The 20,427-nt window shown below is 33.9% G+C and overlaps 1 protein-coding gene across 11 annotated transcripts in view; it reads left to right on the top strand.

Annotated features, from left to right (window-relative positions):
- Positions 1 to 20,427, top strand: part of DMD (dystrophin) — a 2,654,855-nt gene that overhangs the window by 1,269,761 nt on the left and 1,364,667 nt on the right. For all 11 annotated transcript variants that reach the window (XM_074391460.1, XM_074391464.1, XM_074391461.1 and 8 more), the window contains 4 exons: positions 2,882 to 3,052; positions 9,247 to 9,429; positions 16,514 to 16,648; positions 19,322 to 19,471. In XM_074391460.1, the coding sequence (XP_074247561.1) occupies positions 2,882 to 3,052; positions 9,247 to 9,429; positions 16,514 to 16,648; positions 19,322 to 19,471 (639 nt within the window). The remainder of the gene's footprint in view (positions 1 to 2,881; positions 3,053 to 9,246; positions 9,430 to 16,513; positions 16,649 to 19,321; positions 19,472 to 20,427) is intronic.

Here is a 20,427-nt window from a genome sequence, read left to right as displayed (position 1 = left end):
CCCTAGTAATTTGCCTGTTAATACAAAGTGGCAACTCCATCTTTCTGGTTATCCAAGTCAAATCCCCTGAGATTTGCTTGTCTTCTATATTTTTCTTACAGCCAAACATCAAATCTATCACTAAATGCTGTTGTTTTTACCTACAAAATCTCCAGGATCCAACAGTATCTCACCGTACTTGGGCGCGCACACACACACACACACACACACACACACGCGGAAATGTATGTGTATATATAGTTTTTACAAGTCTTGTTGAGATTCCATTAGTCCCTCTAAGGTTTCTGTAGCTTAACCAACTATCTTAAAAGATTATGCCGGGCGCGGTGGCTCAAGCCTGTAATCCCAGCGCTTTGGGAGGCCGAGGCGGGTGGATCACGAGGTCAAGAGATCGAGACCATCCTGGTCAACATAGTGAAACCCCGTCTCTACTAAAAATACAAAAAATTAGCTGGGCATGGTGGCGCGTGCCTGTAATCCCAGTTACTTAGGAGGCTGAGGCAGGAGAATTGCCTGAACCCAGGAGGCGGAGGTTGCGGTGAGCCGAGATCGCGCCATTGCACTCCAGCCTGGGTAACAAGAGCAAAAACTCCGTCTCAAAAAAAAAAAAAAAAAAAAAAGATTATAACAGAGCAGAGTATCTAAGTATCTAAGTAGAAATTTAGCAGCATGTTTTCTTAAGTTTATTATATGTTCATTGACTACACAAAATAACATTTATACCTTTACTAGTACAATTGCAAGACACATTGTTCTAGATGTTTCAGAGTGAAACACTTATTTACATTTTAATAAATCGGGTCCTACCTTTACCTAGGTAAATAAATAACCTAAAATGGAGTATTACCTATATTAGACTCAACATGGTTTTAAATTATAAGGAAAATCAATGCGATGGTGGTTCTACATATATGTACCATTGGGCAAAGTACCATGAAAGCTTCATTTTACTAAAACTATGCATTATATATAAAAACAATACTATGAAAAAGCTCTGTAACTTGAAAAATAGAATGCTGTTTAAACCAGAGAGAATAGAGTCTTTTGAATAGTTACTTTTTAAAGTAAAAGTGAGCACTATGTATAATAATTGTAATAATATAGAGTGCCTTGTTACAAGGTATATGATTTTCTTTTTTTTTTTTTAATTTATTTTTTTGAGATGGAGTCTCAGCGTGGCGCGGTGGCTCAAGCCTGTAATCCCAGTACTTTTGGAGGCCGAGACGGGTGGATCATGAGGTCAAGAGATCGAGACCATCCTGGTCAACATGGTGAAACCCCGTCTCTACTAAAAATACAAAACAAATTAGCTGGGCATGGTGGTGCGTGCCTGTAATCCCAGCTACTCAGGAGGCTGAGGCAGGAGAATTGCCTGAACCCAGGAGGTGGAGATTGCGGTGAGCCGAGATTGCACCATTGCACTCCAGCCTGGGTAACAAGAGCGAAACTCCGTCACACACACACACACACACACACACACACACACACACACACACACACAAAGAGATGGAGTCTCACCCTATCACCAGGCTGGAGTACAGTGGTGTGATCTTGGCTCACATTAACTTCCACCTCCCGGGTTCAAGCAGTTCTCCTGCCTCAGCCTCCCGAGTACCTGATACTACAGGCACATGCCACCACACCCAGCTAATTTTTGTATTTTTAGTAGAGACGGGGTTTCACTCTGTTAGCCAGGATGGTCTTGATCTCTTGACCTTGTGATCCACCTACGTCAGCCTCCCAAAGGGCTGGGAATACAGGCGTGAGCCTCCGCACCCAGCCTGATTTTCTTTTAGATGTTTTAAGTTTTGCAATTTTCTCGTTAATGAGTAATGGAATCCATTGTAGAAAGTCTTAGTTTTCAGAAATGTATGAGACTTTAAATAGCAGACATTTTCTATAACCACCAACAGACTCTTTCGCAACTTGCATTTTACACTTAAAATTGTATATTGAGCCACTTTTCATTTCAGTAAAGATTTATTAGTTATGCACGGTATCCCATAGTATGCATATATCATAATTTAACCTCCTAAGAAAGCATCTTTGGGTTTGTTTTCTAAATGTTGGGTCTTTAAAGCTGAATTGAACACTGTGTTACTCTCCACACTTTGGTTGGCATGATTCACTCTCAGAAAATGAAATAGTTACTCGGATTTGTGCACAATAACGTTTTAACATATCTTGCCATCTTACTATCTAAAAGGTTGTACTGTGTTGAATATTTCCCTCAAGTATAAACACTTTGATTTTTCCACATCCCTGCCCAAAATGAGCTCTTTATTAATTATTATTTTTCCCTATCTTCCATGTGAAAATGCATTAATTCACTTCAACTTACAATTATTTAACTATAAATGATGTTATCTTTTACATATGTATATGACCATATATTACCTTCTTTCTGTGAATTACTCAACTATGTATTTTATGCATTTTTCATTTTTTCTTTTTAATTTATGCAAGTTTTCTGTAGATACATGATTACAAAGTTCTTACAATACTTAAATTAGTAAAACATTATCAAAGAACACCATGACTATTTCTACGTATGCCAATAAAATTAATTTTCCAACAGAAACATAATATTTTTTTTAAAGTTTTGTTTTTTTCCTATTCACAGAAAAGCATTGTCACACAAACAGCTAAATTATCATCATAGGGCAACATGTTCTTTTTATTAAGTATGCCAAATAAATAGACATGTCTTATCTTTACACTCATGGGAAATTAAGCGTATCTGATCCCCGTGAGTTATTTTCTTAAGCATATAAGCTTTTAACGTCTTTACTAAGTTTTCTATTATTTACATACTGATCAGATAATATAATAATCATGTTTCATTACTGTCAATAATCATGTTTTGCTTGTTTTATGGAAGGTCTATGCCAGAAAGGAAGCTTTGAAGGGAGGTTTGGAGAAAACTGTAAGCCTTCAGAAAGATCTATCAGAGATGCATGAATGGATGACACAAGCTGAAGAAGAATACCTTGAGAGAGATTTTGAATATAAGACTCCAGATGAATTACAGATAGCAGTTGAAGAGATGAAGGTAAAAAAAAAAAAAAAAAAAAAAAAAAAAAAAAAAAAAAAAACTAAGTAAAACAAAGCAAATAAATTGAAAAAGAGAGAAATGCCATATAGTCTGCCCTTTTCTTGTTCTAACAGAAGAGGTTATTTTTAATTAGTAATTTTAAGTAACTTAGCTTCAAGTTTAATATGCGTCTTAACCTTAAATTGTATTAATTTTAATGTATTGTGGTCAGTTATAAATGTTGAAAATGACAACTTGAAACAATTTTCCCTTGAAATCATATAGTATTTAGACGGTAGAATCAGCTCATCACATTAGCTCTTTCTAACTGATTCAGATGCACGATGAAACTGTGCAAAACTGTTATTGAAAAGACAAAATTTATAATGTAGTCAAGAAACTGTGTTAATTTGGTAGTTGGAAGGCATCTGTTAGAATTTGGAATTACTGAATATTTGAACCAGTAGCCTTTAATATGAATAGAAAGGACTGAGTTTACATATACTTTTCTTGAAACAATAGGACAAAATATAACATTGATTTATGGCCAAGGAAACTGGTATGTAGTATTGATTTGGCAGTGAAGCCTGGAGCTGAACCTACACAGTGGCATTTTGTATGGCCTTGGACAACTCAGTAGTCAATATAATCCTCTATTTTATCATGTTTATGTCATTATACTTCCTCACTTGAATGTATGAACTGTTGATTGAAACTAGCATGTGAGTAAATTGCCTAACTCAGTTGGCACTCAATAATTAGTAGCTATAGTCATAACTATTATTTTTATGTACTAGCCAGAACCTATAAACACTGACATGTGAAATACTAATCCTGTAGATATTTGTTAGGCTCAAGGATTGTGACAAGGAAAAATCACAGTGGAGCCACATACTTGAATTTAAAACTTAGTTTGGCCCTATGCCAACTGTATAAATTCGGATGAGTTACATAAGCTTACTGAGCTAAATTTCCTCATTTGTGAACTGGGTATCAGAATGTCTGCTTTTCAGAATCATTAGAGGGATGAACTATAAAATTCCTAACAGAATGCCTGACACAGTATACATGACCATGACTCATTATTTAGTATTTTAATTGTGAAAAGGGCCACATAGTAAAAAAAAAAAATTGTGTATTATATAATTTATATGATAATTCAGAAATATTCATTATAGTTAATAGCAGAAAGTAACTCACATGAAAACTCAGATGTTTAAATATTGAATCTATCATATGAGTCAAATGTTGAAAGTAAGTATCTAATATACTCCATAAATATGTATAAATATTGTGGATCTGTAAGAAAACTATAATGAAGAAAAAATTATTCTAATCTAGCAATAACATTTTCATTCATCAACTAAAACTTACTGCATACTTACTATGTGCCAAATACCCTCTAAATACTGAATATAGTGGGTGGTAGGCAAAGCCACTGCCTTGGAATTTACATTCTAGTGTTCTAGTGCATGGTAAGGAGCAGGCAATAAATGGAAAAATAAATGAAATAGTTTGAGGTCATGATAATTTGCCAAGAAGTAAACTTGGATTGTGAAATCAAGAATTAATAATGTACAGGCGGGATTTGAGGGTGGCAGGATGCTAGTTTAGAAAAACTTGACCTGCAGAGCATTTATGAAGAATTGTATGTAATATGAAAGTACTGAATCATAAGGGAAAGCCAACGATTTTTTTTTTTTTTTGAAGTCTTAATGGAGGCACTTTCTAGTGAGAGGGTGTAACTTCTGCAAAGATCTTGAGGATAATTGGGAAGAGAAAGAAGTCTGTCTGCCTGAAGGAAGGAAAATGGGATATAATTAGATGAGTCTTAGGAGGTGAGCAGCTATCTGTTAACAAAGGAGTTTTGTTCGAATATCACAGTTTTCCTTCTAAATGAAATAGAAAAATCATTGGAGGAGTTCAAAAGAGAGACCGAAATAATTTAAAATTTGACTTTGGGGAGGTCACCATGAGGAAAACTTTATCAGAATGTGCGAGCTAGAGGGTGGTTTGAAAGTAATATAATTATAATCCACACTTCTCTCTCTGCTTCTCAGAAAACTGAAATCCCCAGAAAGGTCAAGTAACTTAGCCATAGTCACAGAGTTTATTTGTGGTAGAGCGCACAGGATTGAAAGTATTTTATTCTCTTTCTCTCCTCCCCTCTTCCGTCTCCCCTCTCCCCTCTTGTATCTCAGTTCCTTTATGGTCTGTTCTCACTACTTCTATTTCTGTATAGCCACTACCTCAGATCCCTAAGTGGATGATATAGAGTCATTTGTGTTTAGCTGCTCTGACTCTCCCCGGGGTTCCTTTGGTTCAATCCCTCTTCTGGCCCTCTTCCCTCACCCTAAGAGCAATTTGCCTCTCTAGCGAACGACCCAGTCAGATCTCTTTTATTTTACTGTGCTAGAGAGTAGATTTTCTCAAATTTTTAAAATTTGAAAACCATCCTTGAAATGAGTGATCCAACAAATTTGTCTACGTTGATTGACATGTTTAAATAATTGGTCTAGCTACAAAATTAGTTTAGTTTGGGAGTGAGAGTAAAAAGAGGTAAACTCAGGAAGCCCCTGGCAACAAACACTGAGAGAGTTAGCAGGAAGATTTTATTTTTCAGCCTGACTCTCAAGGCAATCTCTGTAGGTCAACTTCACTACCTGGAGGTTAGCAACAGTACCTTGTCCAGACTTCTACCTGTCCTCATTTGATAGCAAATTTATCTTTCTTTTCAGGAGATATTAACAGACCTACTTTGACATGTCTGCCTGATTTACTCAAAGAAAAAAGAGATCTCCTTCTGTTTATGTTCTTTCCTATATTTTACTTGAAAATGAAAGTGCTGTTTTGATAACTTATTTTTCCCCTGAAAAGAAAACTTTTTGTTGACATAAAAGAAGCCAGAGCAGTGTTTGATAAACAACCTCTTACTTTAAAACTTTTACGGAGAGCTGCAGTGACTATATGGTAAAACTTTATACTAAAATCCTTTGAAAAACACTGTGGAAATTTATTAACTGTTTTCCTTTTTATTTATTTTTATTTTTACACTACTATAACTCTAGTACTAGTGATTACCAGAACTTACATTAAAAGTTAGAATAGTAAATACACAAATAAATTTGTATAATCACTACAGCAGTGAATCCTGCACCTGGACATCAGAATTACCTGGAAGACTTGTTTAATACACAGAGCCCTGACCCCAGAGTTTCTGATTCAGTGAGTCTGGGGTGAGACCTGAAGTTTTTCATTTTTAACACATTTCAGTTGATGCCAAGGAACAAGTTCCAGAGTGGTGCCAAGGATGCTCACTTTAAGAAGCACTTGTATGAAATACTGGCAATGAAAGATGTCAGAGCATATCATAGTTAGATTCATGGAAAGAAATAAAACAAGAGCCACCATTTTTATGAGGATTTGTGTCAAAATTATGCCAGTCATTTCGCTCTCTACCTCTTCTCCTAGTAGAGAAATTCATCATCATCTCATTTCCTCATATGTACCTGGGTTAATAAATTTTGCTGTTTCTTCTCTGAACCTTTCCCAATATCTGAGCCTCTTATTAAACAAGAATATATGAAGCCTAAAAACCATGGAAAGAAGTGTTCCTCATTCTACATTTTTAGATAGTTGCTTGAGTTATTTATAATGAGTATAAATTGTAATTTCATTCATTAGATCCACTACAACATGTTCCTTCCTCAGCTTATGGAGGATTTGAGACCAGCTTGACAGAAACTATGAGAAAGAAAGGATGTAGCTCTGAGGATGATTTCCTTAAACTCTCTGAAATTCAGTTTTCTGATGTCCAATATAGAAATAACAAAACACATCTGAGAAGGTTTGGTTAAAGATCTAATGATGTAGCACTTATGCTATGGCTGGCATAGAACATAGTAGCACATACTAAGTGAATGGTTATCAGTCTTGTTGATTATACTGTAATTACTACAGTCAAGATATACAAAATGTATCTATAGTCAGTGATGCCAAAAAGCTGATTTATTTAGAATATGAACTAAAGATTTCAATCAATTAAATTAAAATCAGCAAAGACAAACATTCTTTTTTTAATTTTTATTTTTATTATACTTTAAGTTCTAGGGTACATGTGCAGAATGTGCAGGTTTGTTACATAATTATACACGTGCCATGTTGGTTTGCTGCAACCATCACCCCATCATCTACATTAGGTATTTCTCCTAATGCTATCCCTCCCCTATCCTCCCACCCCCTGCTATCCATCCCCTAGTCCCCCACCCCGCAACAGGCCTGGGTGTGTGATGTTCCCCTCCCTGTGTCTATGGGTTCTCATTGTTCAACACCCACTTATGAGTGAGAACATGTGGTGTTTGGTTTTCTGTTCTTGTGTCTTGTGTCAGTTTGCTGAGAATGATGGTTTCCAGTTTCATCCATGTCCCTGCAAAGGACATGAACTGGATAAAGAAAATGTGGTACATATACACCATGGAAGGCAAACATTCTATAGGCAAAACAATTAGCGTTTTCTGACATAATCCATACTTTTAAGGAATTGTGGGACTAAATCCAAAGGACTAGGATGATTATGTTGACACATACAAAGGCATTTTCTAGTTGACCTTGTCCATATCCTGCGTATAAACCATTACCTTCACCACTGCATTGTATGCAGGCTCAACTTCTGCATGATAGAACCTGCATTTCTTTACCTGAGGGCTTTCTGTGGCCACTGAATCCTACTTTTGCACCTGTGTAGCAGGCTGCAAGTACTGGGAAATTAACATTTCTCCCACAGCCTTCAAGAATTATGGAAGATACAGATATAATACCCCAATGCCTTCACCCCTGAATGCGATTATCCGAAGGCATATATTTCTCAGGGCTTTCTAACGTGATTAAACTCCAGTCAGTAACAGTGTTTGCTGGAATGAATAAGTATGATCATGTGGATCTCTCTTCCCTCTCTTGTCTCAATAACCCGTTTTGCTACCAGAATTTCTTTCACTTGGCAGTAGTAGTTTATAAGTGTTTGTAAACTACTTATGCCTGAAAGCTAATGTCATGTTTGACCCCTGGAAGAACACAGAGTAAAGATACAGTGTGTACATGTTTGTGTTTCCAAAATATATGTACGCATTTGAAGTTAAGGAGTGTAAATGTCTTCCAACCAAAGATCAATCACCACCAACTCTCTTGGAGGTGAACAAGTTGGGTTCATTCCTTTTTGCATTGAGGAAGAATACACAACATGGAGGCCAGGGGGTACCTGAGGATGAAAAAAAGTTACAGGATTTGTGCTTGTATTAGGGGATTTAAGGGAGGGCTTAAAAGCTTTACTTTGGATTACTTGTCCTTAGTGAGTGGAGATAACTCTATGGGTATTGTTCCTCGTCCAGAAGAAGAGAAGACCAGAATGATGCTAAAGTCATAACTGATAAAGAAACAGCATTCATTTCTATTAAATCAGGATAGGGGAATGTCTGGCATTTTGTGGTTTGGGCAATGTTGATGTTTTTGTCTGGATTCAGACATGATTATGGAATGATCTTGTTGTGGTCTTGATATGTTACGGTAACCAAGTGGCTTTTTCCAATGTTGAAATTATGTGAAACAGTTTCTTTTCTACTGGAGAAGGCCAAGGCATAGCCGGGTGTCAGGCCAGCTTCTGATATTCCAGTTTCTCTTTATCTCCTGTGTTTTCAATTTTTAAACAAAAATTTCTTTCTTTCATCACGATATGTTCCTAAATGTAGCATTAAGGGGACCTTTCTATGTTAAGTATCCTTTGATTCGTATAATATTTGTGATGGTTTCAGTGTTATTCATCCATCTGAGTAATTTATAAGTGATTTCCATTCTAGACTGTCAGATATCCAAATATTTTTAACCTAGGTAATATTGAAATATTTGTTTCTTGCCTTTTCCCAACAATTTTATTTATATTGATGTGTATATATTTGACCACAAATCCATACCCACATGCATACTACTTTTTCAATCTCTTCTTGTTAAAGATCTGTTATATTATGTTAATTTATTTTTTTAAGTTTCCATTTACAACTAACCTTACATTTATGGAAGAGGCTTGAATTCATATTAGATTTATTTTTGTAAATCTCATTCTAACTGGGATGTTGTGAGGAAGTAATTATATGATACGTAGAAATGCAGTTTGGGTGTAAAGTTATTTCCATGCTATTAAGAGAGCATTCTTTATCTTTCAGAGAGCTAAAGAAGAGGCCCAACAAAAAGAAGCAAAAGTGAAACTCCTTACTGAGTCTGTAAATAGTGTCATAGCTCAAGCTCCACCTGCAGCACAAGAGGCCTTAAAAAAGGAACTTGAGACTCTAACCACCAACTACCAGTGGCTCTGCACTAGGCTGAATGGGAAGTGCAAGACTTTGGAAGTCAGTTGCTTTTCTTGGTCTTTATTAATTATATGTTAGTACATGGTCATACATGAGGCATAGCGGTTAAGAACATGGATTCTAGTGTAAAACTACTTAGGCTCCAAATCCTCATTCAGGCACTTATAAATTGTATGATTTGGGTCATTTGCTTAACTTGTATAAACCTGTTTTCAATCTGTAAAAACAGATATACAAATAATACATAATTCATATGTTGTTGAGTAAATTAAAGGTGCTATTCTCTTTAAAGTACTTAGCCTAGTACTCAGTATATGTGAGTAGCTGTGCTTCTAAATCTTCTTATTACTATTAGGTCACAAAATCCTATAAATACATTTTCTCCCGATATATAGACAGTGATTTTTATTTTTTCCTATATTTGTATGTATATAAACTTATTTAGGTATCGTAGGGGAAGAGTATTCTGTAGAGAAGTATATTTTTACTATAATTGTCTTTAGTAATTGCTGTGCCCCGTAGAATTCTTTGTTAAACACGTATTCCTAACTAGCTCTATATTTTTTGATGTTTTACTTTGCGTTTATTTATTATCACAAGTCCTGCTTTAACTTTTATGGATGCCTTACTATCTAGATTATGCTTATCTGAATATAAAGAATACAGGTGTCTCAAATGATTGCAATGTAATTGCATCAAAGATAAGCTATGACCTTTCTTAGGAAAATACTATGCCAAGGGGCACAAAACTTTATCCACTACAAATGCTGATGACACCAGACAATGCACATGAATTGGACTTTAAATTAAGACCCCTTCCCTCACACAGACTGAGTTATTTTTGTGAATATAATTAATAAAGTGTTGAGGTACCTCTTTACTTTTGAAAAACATTATTGTTTAGTTTGCTGCATATATTGAGGGTTTGATACTTAAAGACAGGTACAATTCAGATCAATAATAAAGTACAACTTTAAAAATATTTTAAAATGTATTTGTAGCTAAAGTACCGCATACATTCCCAATACAGTATTATCATTTTCTAATTATAACATGTGATCTTTGAGTTTCTCCATTATCAATTTTAAGTTCTTCTTTACCCATCCTTATTCTTTTGTTTTTTAAATCCAGTTTACTTCTCAGACTCTTGACAAGTGCCTTCTATATGTCAGAAAATATTATAGTTTCTGAGGATATAAAGACATAATTCATGTATCAGTGTTATGTGAGTGCTATATAAAACATCACAATGAACGGGAAGGGAAGGGAAGGGATGACATAGCACTGTACATGCCTCAAGAAAGCCACAGTAATTCACTAACATGTTTCAATAGGAAGGGACTTTTTGTACTCAGGAAATGCTTTCTGACAATATTTAAATAAAGCACCTACTGTTATTTTCTTATGTTCTTAATGTCCTTAAATAAGCATCATTGTTCCCTATTATTCATGTTGTTCATTTAAATGATACTCTGTGATTCATCAGAAATTTATAGTGGAGTACATTTTCCAAAGGGATTTTTAAATTTTCATATTAATCACAAAAATTTCAAGACCAATTATTGGACTATTTTCCCATTTCCTTATGATCTATAATGACATTTGTTACAATCCCTATTCGTATTGAAGTTACCAAATTATTTAGTTCAATTTTCTTCCTTTTCTACTGGTTTGGAATATGTACTTTATTTTATCTTACCATAAATATTTCTGTATACTTCTCTAATGATAATATGGTGGAAACATTAGCATGGTTTAACTCTAAACCTTCCTCTTCCATCTTCCACATTATTGTTGGCTAGTATTTCATTTTCACCTTATTTCCCCCAAATTAGTCCATACAATTATTGCTGCTGCTATTGTTTTATCTATTTCATATATTATTTATTTAGATTTACCAATGCTATTTTCCCAATTTTTGTGACTGGTTTTGCCTTTTGCTTTTTCCTTTGCTTCTGTGTTCAGTTTCTTTTTTGTGCTTTTCTTTAGTGTGAATAGCAAATGTGTTCACATTCTGTATATAGAAAATGCCTTTATTTTGTCCTGAGTGTTGAATAATGATATAAATGAGCAGGTAATTATGTGAGGACAGATTTTTTTAATAACATTGAAAATATTATTTGTCTTCTGAAATTTTTGTTTTTAAGAAATTTGCTGTCAAATTGTTGTTCCTTTATCGTTTTCTCTGGCACCTCTACATTTTCTCTGTGCTCTGCAGTTTCACTCTATTTTGTCTTCTACAGTTTCATTGAATTGTGTCTATGTGTGAATTTGCTTTTGTTTATACTTTGTGACCTGGTATGTTAATTAGAACAGATAATTATTTATTTAGTGATTCTGCATTGTCTTCGTGAAGATTTTCTTTTTCCCAATCTCTTCATCCCTTTCTAAGGGAAAAATTTCTTATAGCTCTTGAGACTATCCCCTTCCCATATTGCAATTATTGGTTTCCCTTTAATATTTTCTATATTCTTATCTCTATCTGCTCAATTTTGGATAGTTTTCTAGAATCTGTCTTCCAATTCTGAAAATTTCTCTTCAGCTGCCCATGGTATAATTTATCCTTCAATAGAGAAATATTTTCATCTTTATCTGTGTATATATTTATCTTGCTATATTTATGTATTTTTTTTTCAAAAAACATTCAATTTCTCACTATTTTATTGTTTCACAAGTCTTTTTATGATTTTATTTTGTGTGATTAATTCTATTTATTCCTTTAGTTAAACAACTTAAACATATACCATCTGTTTGACTGAAACATTTCAACTTAATGAGTAGTAAACATGAAGCAGTCTTATTTTTCCAATAACTACACCCAACTCTGTCAAACTTCACCTTCTGTCTGGTAGTTGGCTTCTTAAACAATATTTCTGTTTGATCTCATTACTTTTTATTCTCTCTTATTAAAATTTACTGTAATTTAAATTTAAATATCATAATTTAATCAAATATTCCACAAGTTTAGATTAATCTGTTGCTTCAGCAATTTATACAGAGGCAGGAATGAGAATAAATAGTCTCAGTCTCCTGCTCTTACCCAGTTTCTGCATTCTGATCTCCTGTTGATATAAGGGAGGATGAAGAAGGAAAAATAATCCCTTCATGTGAATGTCCTTTTGTTGGCTGCCCAAAATTGCTATTAGTTTTTGTTAAAAACACATCTGTATTGCTTAGTCTGTTGTCTTTTTTTCTGGATGTTATCACTACTGACCTGGCTTATTCTCTATAGACTTGATTTGGTCTACTGAGGATCCAGATTCGCCTTATTCATATGACCCTTGAGCCCCACAAAAAAGATCTCCTAGAAATTTATGGTACCTCAGAGTGTTTAACATGAACTTCAAGCTGCCACTTGTCAATAGCTTTATACAAAATTCTCTTGAATATTATATATTTTTTACCAGTGCTTTAGTGATGCCCTGGAGTCTCATTTACCTACCACATCTCAACTCAGAGCCTGGGGGCACTGGAAGTACCCATACTGTATACTTTTCAGGAATGAGAAATTTGAGAGTTGTTTTTGATTCCTTCTTGGCCATAACACCCACCTCTTCATGAATATATCCACCCAGTAGATGAGCAGTTCCGTTTTAGGCCCTGTAAATAAAATGATCTAGATGAGTTTATCTTACCCATCACTATAAAAGGGTGAGAAAGAATTGCCTAACTATTCAAACTGTCTTCTCCTCACTTCCCTCACATGTCCTCCCCATCAGCTCTCTCTGTCTAAACCAAGGCTTGTGAAAACAAGAAAGACATGTTCTCCCAAAAGGAAATGTAGGTAACCAAGCCTTTCTAGTTCTTAGTTGTCAATTTCAGTTGCAAATCTCAGGCAAATCAACTTCATGGGAAACATACGCCATGAGGCTAAGCATATTTATTGTACAATGCTCTAAAATTGTTCTATTATCTTTATGTCATAAGGTATGGATTCTACCATTTGTTACAATTAATGACTCACTCTAATGGAAGTTAATTTCCTGTGTGTCTTGTAAGGTTTTTGTTTGTTTTGGTTTGGTTTGCAAGCTCCGTCTATAGTAGGAATTGCCTTTCCTGGAACTTTTTATTTTCTTTTGTTTGCTTTGGACTATTGAGTTTTTTAATTTGTTGCCACCAGGATTGTAGAGATTTTATGCTCTGCCCTCACGTGTGATAAAAGCTTAAGTTTCAATTTGTTATGGGTAGATCTTTATTTTTCATCCAAAAATCCCCCCAAAATGGCTTCCTTGCTAATTCACAACGTTCCAATGGCTAGGGATATTCTTCTTTCCAGGATGGGTGGCACACTGCTTCATTCTTTCCCATCTCCTTGGCATGTCTCATTTACTATCTCAAGTTAGTGTTAAATGCCGTAGCTTTTATGTAATATACCCTGTTCTGATATGCCCGTATTTTTATAAGCTTGATTTTCCACTCCATACCTTCACTTCCCTCTTTTTTTTCTGACACCTGAGATTTTATATACATGTTTTACAGATCAGTTATGAATTTAAAAGATTTCCTTTATATTTTAACATGCATTTTGATATAACTAAAACAGGGTATGAGGGGGGTTACCTCATCAGCTCTATCTAATATTTTGAACAGAAGTTTACTTTTTTTATTTGTGTTCTCCTTCAAAGCCACTTTGAATTCTGTGATTTCAAAGTAATTTAAAGTTCCAAACTGTTAAGCTTAACAGTTATTCTAAGTGGCTTTTAGCTCCAATTCGGGCTTCAAGACTATATTTTATTTTGCAAAGGTGACCTGTAAAGCTGGTACATTCAGCCTCTCCAGCTGTGTCCTTCAGATGCATTGAGGACAAAAGAGGCCATCCATCCTGATGGTTAAATCAGCAAGGTAGTTCATTACCTCAATCTGCACCAAAGTTAATAAGACGTATTACCAATCACATCTCCTTGTCTTCAAAGCTGTAAGGTACCCTCGGGTATTTAAGAAGATATTTATATTTTCCCACTGGGCTCTTTGCCCAGAATGAAGACAGCCTGTAGTCCAGCAGGAGCTGAAACGCAATGACCCAGATTTAAGATTTCTATCACCTTTTAAAGCAAAATGGTTAATTTCACTTTTTGCAATAAAATATACATAAGATACCAAGCAAGTATGATAGGTTGGTAGGCTTGCCAGGCAGGTTAGAGTGATACTTTTCATTTGATAGAGATGTAATACTCTCTGTCGTTTTAAGAACTGTGAACAAAGGAGAACTTTGGAAAATTTGATTAATTTTGTAGATACTCCTAAAATAAAGCTTCCTTTCAAGGCTTTAGTTTTGGTGGTAGTTGTTGGGAGCAGAGGCAGGTGGTAGTAAGTGGTGATGATTGCACCATTATACCTACACTTCCAAAGCTAACACAAAATGTCCATTTTTATATTCTTATTCTCTCTTACATCGTTTTGTCTTTCTTACAGTAGATATAATCACCATCTAGAAAACCACCTTTGTTATTCCTTGGTTTAAAAAATCCACACACATATAAATGAAAAAACAATATATTGTTTAGTTTTGCTTAATTTTAGTATTACAGTAATGGTAAACCATACCATACAATTTTTTAGGACTTGGTCTTTTTACCCAATATATTTGTGTCTGAGAGTCATTCTTGCTGTTCTTTTTGATTTTTATTGTCACGTCTGTATTCTCTGTTTAAAGATGATGGTGTATGTATCCATTCTCCTTCCAGTGGACATTATTTCCTTTTTTTTTTTTTTTTTGATTACTACAAAAAGTCCTGAAATGATCATTGTTGTAACAGTCTTTGTTATGTGTGCTAAATGGTTTCTCTGAGGCTACATGTATCAAAAAGTGGAGTTGTTGCCTTGATGGATATGTAAATATTCACCTTATTGAGACTAACAAATTGTTTTCCAAAATGATCATTCCAGTATACACACCCACCAACAATAAATACAAATTGTCATCGATGTATATCTTCTCTCACACGTGGCGTTGTCAAACTTCTCATTTGTGTCAATCAACATGGTATTTCATTATAATCCTGGCCTACATGTCCTTGATTACTAATGAGGTTGAACATATCTTTGTGTCTATTGTATATACATATTTATTTTTAAGATTTTGGTTCAAGTCTTCTTTTCATTATTGATTGGGATTTTTGTTCATCTTTCGTTTGACTTGCTGGCATTTTTTCATATGCTTGTGTGTTACAAAGGCTGCAATTGTTTTCTTCAAGTTTGAGGCTGTTTTTCAATTACTTCATGGTGTCTTTTGTTGAATAGAAGGTCCTAATTTTAAAGCAGTCATTTCTTTTTTTTATGGTCTGTTTTTTTACAAGATGTCTTACTTAAGATATTCTTCTGTATGCCAAAGTCAGAAATATTTTCTTCTATATTTTCTTGTAGAAATTTTAAAGTTTTACTTTTTTATGAGTACTTCTGTATATAAATCACCTTCACAATCCATATCAATGGCCATTTAAAAATAATCAAACTTTGAATTAGTAGTAATATTTCTGATAATATATCTCAAGGAAATATTAATGTGGAAAAATGGTCCATATTCATGATGATGTTTACCACAAATTTGTGATAGCAAACAAAACTAAAAATAGTCTTATCTAATAAACATATATTGTTAAAGAAAGAGCCACCTAAATGAAGTCGTAGATTTTCATTAAAAATATCTTCTTAATAATACAGAAAATTATATTATATAATGTTAGTGAAAAGAGAGCTATAGTTAAACTCATTTAAGTTTTAACTATCAGATTATTTATATGTGATAAATTTTAGAGAAGGTCACAGAATAATGGTGACAGGTGATGTGTAAGGATGTTAGATTTATATGCATTTTTATATATGCTTTTATTTTTTCTGTTTCACAGACTGCAATATTGGTGCATATTTTTATTTTAAAAAGTAAATTACTCTATCTTGAATGTATTCATTATTCATGTAATAAAATGTTTCCTTAATGACTTTGAATTATAGAGGTATTAATGATCTCAATGACTAGCTGCATCTTAAATTATCTGCTACAAAGTAAAGACAAAAATATAAAATAAAGTGTTATATTTTCAGAAGTTTTAGAAATGTAATGGCAAAGATTCACATTTACTTTTCTACCATAATATTTAATCTGTGATATGTATTTCTTTCCTAGGAAGTTTGGGCATGTTGGCATGAGTTATTGTCATACTTGGAGAAAGCAAACAAGTGGCTAAATGAAGTAGAATTTAAACTTAAAACCACTGAAAACATTCCTGGTGGAGCTGAGGAAATCTCCGAGGTGCTAGATGTAAGTTGTAAATTAAACCAAATGTTGATAATTTATATGGATTGTTAAAAGAAGTCAAGTACCAAATAGAAGACAAATCCAAAGAAAACAACCCGAGAGAGTGTAATTACTGTGTATCACTCAGCACTAGTACTCTGAATAAAGCCTTTGTTCTATCTAAGAACCTCTAGGTCACAAGATTTTGCAGAAGGTTGAAATAACCTCTTACAGAGGAAATTTGCTTTTGTTATATCACTAATTTCTACATCGACACTTTACCTCATTAAATCTACCACAAACCTGCAAAGGTAGTGTGAATAAATAATTTTACTGCTTTAGAGCTAATCAGGATGATAATATGAAACATTATTTCCAGTTTAAAAGCTGCATGTATTGAATTGGAACATATTTTGTTCTTATTTAAAATCACAAATTTATAGCTTACAGAGTTTTGAGTTATTAAATGGATATGTTTTAATATTGGAAATATATCTTCAAAATATTCTTAAAATGTAAGTACACTTTCAAGTTTTACTTTGGAAATTTTAAATAATTAAATTTTTAATGAGTTTGCATTTATAAACTTTGACTTTAAATTCTGACAAATATTCAAGATCTATGAATTTTGTTGTACTTTTGACTTATCTATATGTAATGAATATGTAATTTTAGAATACATAGTATATGTACATAAAGCCATATGTAGTATAGCCCTTATGTAAATCTACAAAATAAGGAGCATAAATTATTCAAGATGTGAAGAAAATGTAAAATAATTCTTTAGACAGAATAGAATTGTAATCCTAGAACATGAGAGCAGACACCTATAGATCATTTTATCCAACTTCCTAATTTTCCAAAGAAAATTATAAAACCTGAAAAGATATTAAATATGCCAAAGTAGATCTCCAGGGACTTTAATTTTGTCCCTGTTTGACTAACCATGACTATAAATTTGTTGTATCCAGAGAAGTTAATTGACCAAACATTTCTATGAACCAGCAGTGTGTTACACCTTCTAGAAAAGATGCAGAAAACTTACAGCACATTAATAAAAGGACAGTGGCCAGAACAAAAGATACAATGATGCTGTTATTCTATGAAATTGTCAGATTGCACATGGAGCACCATGCTACATTCTTGATACCACAGTTTAAGTGATGCACTGAAAAACTAGGGCATGTTCAGAAAGAAATGCTAAGGAAAGGGAGAAACTATGAAGCCATAATGAAGAGTATTTAGAAAAGAGGGGAAAAAAACCTTACCATTACTATTTACTATTTTAAATAAAATTGATTCTTTGGTGATGTTGCTGATGCTCATCCGGGAAGACATTTTGAGGGTATAAGGCTAGATCACCACGTGTCAAGGGGAGAAAAAGTACAGAACTTCTAGGTTTTCTTGCAACTCGAGATATTTATAACAGATACCTTAATTTTGCTATGTTGCTGTTTGTACACTTTAAAAAAAACTTAGCAAGGTATATACTGTATTAAGAAATAATACAGTATATATAAAATTTATTTATATTTAAATGTATGTGTAAAAATTTGTATATAAAATAATGTGTCCACTGAAATTATTTCCATCCATTTTATAAATATTTACAAAACTAAGATTTGTTAGAAGTAATAAGGTATATAAATTATAAGGGAAATTATTAACGATTACATTGTTCTACTAAAAAATGTGATGGCTTTTTTGGTACTTTACAGGTTATAGTGACTTTTTAAATATAAATGTTATTAGGAGACTCTAGATTTTCATTTTTCTCAAAACTTAAGAGGAAAATATATTGAGGTTGCTCAAAATTCAAGAAAAATATCTAGGAAGAATTAGAAATATGTACTAGAACATTTTAATTTCTTTAAAACAAGGAAAACAGAATATTTAATAAATTTGTTAAAACATATGTCCATTGCTTATTTTATAGATGTATTTGGGGTGCAGTAAGATGAAATTGAATCTCTTGTTTTCTAGCATCCCTATACTTTACAGTGAGATTCATTTTTATCATACTGTCTAGCCAGGTAACTTCAAATGTTGAGCAGTATAGGAGATAGGTATTACTGGGATGTACATAACAGAAAATCAGTCAATGGCTTAAGCTCACAAGTGATCTTTTACCACCACATAAAGAATACTGAATGGAGGTTACCCAGGGATGATGATATTTCAGCCATATTATGAGGCAAGTAGACATTCTCTTACTGCTCTCTCTTTCTGAGCATGGAGGACCTCACACTCACAGTCACTGCTTCCCAGTCCAAAGATGACTGTTCTACCTCCAGGCCATGTATGTGCAAAAAAAAAGTAGGAAGGGCAAAATGACAAATTCAGAGAGTACTCCTTTTCATAATTGCATTCCTTGGACACCACTAGCTATCAGAGAAGTTGAAAAATTGAGTGTTTTACCTCTTCAGGTTTTAATGTTAAGGAACGTCAAGGAAAAATGTAGTTGTAAATCACATTTTAAGTTCTCAGTCCACAATGCTGTCATAATTCCATGAAGATTCATATAGAATGACATCCTCTTTTTTGAAACAAAAATGCTCCTTGGTGTTTTTATCCCAACTAAATTTTGCTTTAAATTGCTTATGACGTAATTATATGTAAATCAGAAGATACTGAGCATTTTATGTTAATGGATTTAGAAAAAGAAGAGAAATAGTAATTATTGCAAATATGTTTCAGTCACTGGAAAATTTGATGCAACATTCGGAGGATAACCCAAATCAGATTCGCATATTGGCACAGACCCTAACAGATGGTGGAGTCATGGATGAACTGATCAATGAGGAACTTGAGACATTTAATTCTCGTTGGAGGGAACTACATGAAGAGGTATGAAGATAAGTGAAAAATCTCTTTAATCTAGTTTGCATTAATGTATACCAGTTACAGCCCTCTCAGATAGAATGAGCATTAGCTCAGCTTTCAGTTTTCAGACATTCAAATGCCACACAGTGGGTACAAAATTATTTACATGTGTATTATATCATGTGATTTCACAGAAACATAACTTAGGATTCTTAAAAGGGAACTGAGATATACCAAGAATAGTAACCTTATTGGGTCAACATACTCTGACCACAGAGTTCTTTTCCCTACTCAAGATAAACCATTATGTGTGGGTATCTTTTCTTGCTTTTTCTCATTCTCTCTCTCTCTCATTTTATCCCTCTCCCTCCACCCCCCACATTTTTGTTGTGTCATATGTAATTTTCTAGTAATACATGCAATTCTGTTAGTACCCCATACTTTTTTTCTTCACAAGTAATACTAAAAATTTCATTTATAGATAAATTTTCCTATTTCACACGTGGTATGATTTTTCAAAACAATACTAAAACAAAATAGCAAATTTCTCCTAGTCAGTGTTTTCTTGTTTGTTTTTGTTTTGTTTTGTTTTTAATATATTTTATTGCACTTTAGGTTCTAAGGTACACATGCAGAACATGCAGGATTGTTGCATAGGTACATACATGGCAGTGTGGCTTGCTGCCTCCATCCCCATCCCCTATATCTAGCTTTTCTCCCTATGTTATCCCTCCCCAACTCCCTACCTCCCACAGTCCCTCGCCTAGTCCCCCACAACAGAGTCCAGTGTGTGATGCTCCCTTCCCTGTGTCCATGTGTTCTCATTGTTCAATACCCACCTATGAGTGAGAACATCGGGTATTTGATTTTCTGTTGTTGTGTCAGTTTGCTGAGAATGATGGTTTCCAGGTTCATCCATGTCCCTACAAAGGACAGGAACTCATCGTTTTTGATGGCTGCGTAATATTCCGTGGTGTATA

This window comes from Saimiri boliviensis, chromosome X, assembly GCF_048565385.1.
Source record: "Saimiri boliviensis isolate mSaiBol1 chromosome X, mSaiBol1.pri, whole genome shotgun sequence".
Taxonomy (NCBI): domain Eukaryota; kingdom Metazoa; phylum Chordata; class Mammalia; order Primates; family Cebidae; genus Saimiri; species Saimiri boliviensis.
The sequence above is the reverse complement of the archived record's forward strand: the minus strand, read 5'-3'. Positions and strand labels throughout refer to the sequence as shown.